The 6,169-nt window shown below is 37.0% G+C and overlaps 2 protein-coding genes across 2 annotated transcripts; one reads left to right on the top strand and one right to left on the bottom strand.

Moving 5' to 3' along the window:
• Positions 1-622: 622 nt before the first annotated feature.
• On the top strand, positions 623-2,642 carry LOC130935476 (probable pectate lyase 12). The gene is made up of 4 exons (XM_057865236.1): positions 623-891; positions 1,015-1,463; positions 1,599-2,247; positions 2,338-2,642. The coding sequence occupies exons 1-4, from the start codon at positions 758-760 to the stop codon at positions 2,543-2,545; spliced, it is 1,440 nt and encodes a 479-aa protein (XP_057721219.1). The 5' UTR covers positions 623-757; the 3' UTR covers positions 2,546-2,642.
• Positions 2,643-2,814: 172 nt separating this feature from the next.
• Positions 2,815-5,749, bottom strand: LOC130935477 (uncharacterized). Its single transcript, XM_057865238.1, has 4 exons — positions 5,364-5,749; positions 5,166-5,276; positions 3,771-3,839; positions 2,815-3,120 (listed from the first exon to the last, which is right to left on the bottom strand). Exons 1-4 carry the CDS (start codon positions 5,517-5,519, stop codon positions 3,070-3,072), a joined length of 387 nt encoding a protein of 128 aa, XP_057721221.1. The 5' UTR covers positions 5,520-5,749; the 3' UTR covers positions 2,815-3,069.
• Between the last annotated feature and the right edge of the window lie 420 nt (positions 5,750-6,169).

The raw sequence follows: 6,169 nt of genomic DNA, 5'->3' as shown, positions 1-6,169 counted from the left end.
GTGTTACTCGTAATTCGCAAGTAGTATTATTCATTAGAGGACCTGCCCTTCCTATTTTCCCACTGACCTTCTTAGTGGTATTCAAATTCTACTGGGTGATCATTAGGGGCAGTTTTGTAATTACAAGAAGCTCATTTTTGGATCAGTGATACTGATACTGTTGTCCCTCTGTCCGGCAAACAAAATTAAGAGACCAATTTCCTCGAGAACAGTGGGATTCCCTTGTTCACAATACGACCTTCTTTCTTCTTTCTTCTTTCTTTTTTCTTTCCCTTTTTCCATCATTCAAAAAACTTACCCTAACCACTATACTACCCTACACAATCATTATTATTAGAGCACCCAACATGCTATGATATAATATGATAATGCATACTGAAACTATTAATTAGCACCCCCAAAGAATAACGTATCATATCATCTATATACTTTGTTCTTGTTATAATTTAATCAGCACCAACCTTAAAATTACATCCGACAAGGAAACAACGCTTAAAATTAAACGTCTTATTAGGATTAATGCATTGAAGATTGGTCCAACATAAAAAAATAAATAATAATACTAGAATACAAAAAGATTATCCCATGCTTCTGTTCACACTCAAACCTGTTTGTTGTAATAATCATCACTGGTTAATAAATTCACCTCACTCAACAGCCGCTAACCCTTCTAGAGAATCAGCCATAACCATGGCAATCTAAGGAAGAGGAGCTCTACAGAGAGTGAGTGTGTAGCAAAAGAGTCATTTCCTCAACAATGCCCCATAGAAGCTGCATTTTGCTACTGTGTATTGTTGGTTCCATGTTAGCACTTGAAGGAGCTGCAATGCTGAACCTAACTCTACCAGGACAACACCCTGACCCTGAAGCTGTTGCTAATGAAGTCCACAGGTACTCTCTTCTCACTGTTTCCCCTGTTTCTCTTGTCTTTCAGCTTGCATTCACAATGTATTTTCCTGCATTATAAGTTTAAACCTCAGATCTAGGTGCTATCTTCACTACTGTGTTGTGCAGGAAGGTGAATGGTTCAATGGCAAGAAGGGAAATGCTGTCGACAGTGTCTTCTTGCCTAACTGGTAACCCCATAGACGATTGCTGGAAATGTGACCCAGATTGGCCCAACAACCGGCAGAGGCTGGCAGACTGCGCCATTGGGTTTGGGCAACACGCTAAGGGCGGAAAGGATGGGGAGTTCTACATTGTCACAGATTCCTCAGATGATGATGCAGTAAACCCTAAGCCAGGAACACTCAGATATGCTGTCATACAGAATGAGCCGCTGTGGATCGTGTTCCCAAGTAACATGAAGATTAAGCTCTCTCAAGAACTCATCTTCAACAGTTACAAGACCCTTGATGGCCGTGGTGCTGATGTCCACATTGTTGGTGGTGGATGCATTACTCTCCAGTATATAAGTAATGTTATCATACACAACATTCATATCCACCATTGTCATCCTTCAGGTATTTTTCTGTATTGCACATGAAACATTCTGGTATAAATGCTGTGTTGTTAGTATTTGAATGAAAGGTGTGTCTAAGTTAACGAACAGATTTATTTATTTGTTTATTGTGTTTGGATTCAACTGCGACATGCAGGGAACACAAATGTGCGTTCCAGCCCTGACCACTATGGCTACCGGACGCTGTCTGACGGGGATGGAATCTCCATCTTTGGGTCCAAAGACATATGGATAGACCACTGCACGCTGTCACGGTGCAAGGACGGGCTCATCGACGCAGTCATGGGCTCCACTGGAATCACAATCTCCAACAACTACTTCTCCCACCACAATGAAGTCATGCTCTTAGGCCACAGTGATGACTACCTGCCAGACTCAGGCATGCAGGTGACCATTGCCTTCAACCATTTCGGTCCCATGCTCGTCCAGCGCATGCCACGTTGCCGCCGGGGCTACATCCATGTGGTCAACAACGATTTCACGCGGTGGCAGATGTATGCCATTGGAGGCAGTGGGGAGCCCACCATTAACAGCCAGGGGAACCGCTACACGGCACCCCTGAACCCGTTTGCAAAGGAGGTGACCAAGAGGGTTGACACTGCGGAGGGGAAATGGAAGGGCTGGAATTGGAGGTCGGAGGGGGATATCATGGTGAATGGCGCGTTTTTTGTGGCCTCTGGGGAAGGAGTTGAGGTTAAGTATGAGAAGGCTTATAGTGTTGAGCCAAAGTCTGCTGATAGGATTTCTCAGCTTACCATGTCCGCCGGCGTTCTCGGCGTTGCCAAGTATGTTCTGCTACTACTACTTTACTATCCTATATCATTCTCATACATAAATGTCAGCACTAATTACTTGATTGGATGATGAATGCACAGGGACAACAGTGTGGGAATGTGGAGCAAAGGACCTAACAGCCAGGGCCAGGGCGACGGAGTCACATGGTTGGTGCCGGAATACACAGAGGACTATTCGCAGGGCTCAAGGGTGGTGCTGCCATCTTCCTCTACTTTCACCCTTGTGTGGTCTTTCCTGCTCTTGTTCATACTGTCTTGTAACAAGATACCGTCAACAGTTATTCTATAACGATTCATGTAATCTGACTCCCTCCATTTTCTCTTCATTGGAATGAAATGTGGCTGCTCCTGTTAAGTCAAAAGGATCAGACACCATTAAGGCTGTATATATTCTTCTTCATTACCATCATTCAGACTTTTAATTTTGCTTAGCTGCCTTCCTCAATAATCAAATTTTGCAATACCATCATCAATGAAATTAATGGTCAGTCTTTGGGGCAAGTTCTATATATATATATATATATATATATATATATATAATTGTGCAAAAACAGGATACAACAAGAAAAATATTTCATCCTATTTGGAATCAGGATGCAAGTCCAATAGCTGTGCATGCAGTTCAAAGTTCTAACTTTGTCATTTTTCTCTAAGTAATATCATCTCAAATTGACATTTTGACTCGATGTCTCAATTCATTGAGAGTAAGACTACAATACAAAATGAGCTAAATGTTAAGTCACTCGGCTTGTCGATGCTCCAGTTCCCTTAATTGATGTTTCATCTATTCACAAACACAGGCCACAGATGCTATCAACGATCTATGAAAGATTTGTTCATAAGTTCAACTGCATCATCCATGAACTGCATGCAGAAAAACAAATAAATCCATAAAGAAATCAAATAATTAGAATTATATGCTTAGAATGGAAGTTTAATAATAGGCAGAAATTCCAGCAACCAGCAAGATAAATAAATCGAAATGTCAGCAGCACTGGTATCTAAGACTAGGTTCTTTTGATACATTGTGTGGTTCAACTAGTTCATCATGAGTACCATGGATGCATTTGAACTAATTATATAGCTATTTCCAGTGAAATGGCAATGGAGAAAAACTGGTAATACAAACCATGCTTCAGGTCAATTTGCTACAATGTTGTAGCTCTTTCTGACAAGGTAGAATTTGTATAATTCAGATAAGCACATAGATATCTTTCATCTTGATAATTTGATAATGAATAAATGATTAATGTAGTTGTAATCAGGTGGTGCAATGTAAATTGTACATTATTATCTTCTCAATTTTCAGAAATATAATGGAACATACGGGGCAATGACTAGTTTTATTTGGGTCTTGAAGGATGAATATATAAGGGTTAATGTATATGAAGCAAAACTTTATTCTATTCCCTAATTTATGAATATCAAATGTATAAAACTCACGAAGTTCAACCCCAGCAATTGTCAATTTATACCCATTGCATGCATTTCTTAAAGAATAAAAAGGACTTCACCTTTCCAAGCATCTTAAGTTCTCGTCCAACAGGTTCCAAAAATTTGAAGTCAACATGGATTGGCCAGACCTGTTGAAGCAGAAGCCAAGAAGAAAAAATGAAACTCCATCTCTTTGCAAAATCATAATCTTCCGAAGTAAAATTGCTCAAACTAGAAGCATAAATATGCCAGAAAAATGTCAGTGTAAACTTCAACGGGAAAACATGAGCACAAATGATAAGAGAAGAAAGAAAGCCCAGCAAACATGAATATACAAAACAGGACAACAGATCTTTCAACTCTTGGCCACTTTGTGTGCATTTGAGGTGTTTCAGGTAGCAAGTTCACTCTAAACAGTTGAAATAAAATAAGCCTAACCAACTAACAAAATTCTAAATAGACAACAGTCTTAAAGAACAAACTATAGGTAAATGCACATTCATTTCTAGCTCATTCAGATTATAACCATGTGTTGAAGTTAAGAAAAATGCAGGAAATAGGACTTAGCATGTAGCTGGAATGATAGTTCTGACATCTGAGCAAACACGCCATAGTACAGTGTGTTTTTTCCATCAATTTTCATGTTACCGGTTGTTTCAAAAGAAATAAATGAGAAGCATTTTTGTTTCAAATATAGAAGACTTAGGAGGTAGGAAAGAATAATAGTCATCTAAGTTTTTTTTTATAACAAAGATAATTATCATTTATCATTTACTATGCCTAAATAATAAAAGAAGTATATTAAATGTTTGTTTGAATGTCATTAAGTTGATAGAAAAATATATTTTTTTAATGAAAAAAAAGATTACTTTTTATTTTTTTAAAGTGTTTAGCAAATTTTAAATAATAAATATAAAAATACTAGAAAATTAAAAAAAAAATATTTTTTGAGAAGTTACAATTTTTTCTTTTTTAAAATAATCTTTTTTGTCCCTTAAAATATTTTTCACATAATAAATAAAGAAAAGAATATTTTTATATCGTTGTACCAAAACATAACTAATAGATAAAAAAATCTTTTTACATGAAATATTCAAATATAAAATTAGTTTTACTTTTTCAAAAAATCTTTAAAAAAACTCTAAAATTATCTTTTTTTTATATAAGCTCATTCAAAGAAATCTGGCACATAATGGCAATACACCTAAAATGTGTTAGACCTACATAATGCTTCAGAGCAAGAGAAATCCAACTACTCTTTGTTATTCAGAGACTGAACTTTCAATTTGCAATCAATACGATGTTTGTTGCATTTTCCAGAATTACACATCAATCAATTAAAGGTGAAGCAATCATTTTATATTAAATAAATCACATGCTCCATAACACTCAATATAATTCCTAACTGGTGAAGCAGAAAAGATATGAAAAGGAAACATTAAAAATTAGAAAAAGCGGAGAAAGGAAATTGAAACCTTAACACCGAGAAGCTTGAGGGGAATAACTTGGCCAGGTACTATGCAGTCAGGACCAGCAGCTTCCACTATAGCCTCTTGGCCGAATCCATCTCCAATTGGGTCGGGTTGCTGCAAAATCCAAAAGTATATATATATATATATATATATAGAGAGAGAGAGAGAGAGAGAGAAGAAAAGGAGGTGAGTGAGAGAGACCTTCATAACGAAGAGGGCGTAATCGGAGAAAGGAGATTGGGAAACGCGAAGAACAGGAGAATGGTGAATTTTGGGAACCGGCCTCACTGACGAAGCTGACGCTCTCCACGGCACGTCCTTCTGCAACGAAGCCCCTCCTCCTCCCTTTTTCGACATTATTATTGTTATTGTTATTACTTATTAGTTACTTAGTTCTTATATTCTTCTTATCAATTCTTTGGATTGGGGTTTTTTCTTCCTAATCCCTTCTTCTAGTGTTTGTTGTGTCGCTGACGCTGTTCCTCTAAATTCTAATCCTCTATCTTACTGGTACCGCTACACGCTCCGCACACATGACAAACCATTCACATTAACATCCAACTCTACTGGGCACCAATTGTGTCGTCATTTTTCCCCTTTTCTTTTATGAATTTTCCAAATTATTTTCTTAATGATTTTTTAAACTTAAAATTATTTATATTTTAAAAAAAATGAATTACCATTTGAGCATATGAAAGATCCTAATTTTCACAATAATTCATACGAACTTTGTCAAACCTTTTCAAGTTTTTTTTTTCTTTCTTTCTTTTAACCCAACTAAATTAGGAGTGGCAACATGCACTTTATTCGTGATATCCAATTCAATTTAACCCGATTGAGTAGGATTGTCAATTCGATTCGCAACGGGTAGAATAAAGTGTGAATAGGATTTTTGTGCGGACTGGATAGGATTTGGATTAAGCCTCAACCCCACCCAACCAACCCGTATCATATATATGTATATGTTATATACTTATATAAAAATATGTTTCAAATTGATATTGAAC

Source organism: Arachis stenosperma, chromosome 6, assembly GCF_014773155.1.
Source record: "Arachis stenosperma cultivar V10309 chromosome 6, arast.V10309.gnm1.PFL2, whole genome shotgun sequence".
Classification (NCBI taxonomy): domain Eukaryota; kingdom Viridiplantae; phylum Streptophyta; class Magnoliopsida; order Fabales; family Fabaceae; genus Arachis; species Arachis stenosperma.
This window is presented reverse-complemented; position numbering and strand designations above follow the sequence as displayed.

Bases quoted from the DNA above. Each gene is read 5' to 3' on its own strand.
- LOC130935476 (XM_057865236.1), top strand. From the start codon at position 758: ATGCCCCATAGAAGCTGCATTTTGCTACTGTGTATTGTTGGTTCCATG. The intron at 892-1,014 runs GTACTCTCTTCT...TGTGTTGTGCAG, and splicing joins GTTGCTAATGAAGTCCACAG to GAAGGTGAATGGTTCAATGG. The intron at 2,248-2,337 runs GTATGTTCTGCT...ATGAATGCACAG, and splicing joins GGCGTTCTCGGCGTTGCCAA to GGACAACAGTGTGGGAATGT.
- LOC130935477 (XM_057865238.1), bottom strand. From the start codon at position 5,519: ATGTCGAAAAAGGGAGGAGGAGGGGCTTCGTTGCAGAAGGACGTGCCG. The intron at 3,840-5,165 runs GTTTCAATTTCC...CTGCTTCAACAG, and splicing joins TCAAGCTTCTCGGTGTTAAG to GTCTGGCCAATCCATGTTGA. The intron at 3,121-3,770 runs GTGAAGTCCTTT...TTCTGCATGCAG, and splicing joins AACTTAAGATGCTTGGAAAG to TTCATGGATGATGCAGTTGA.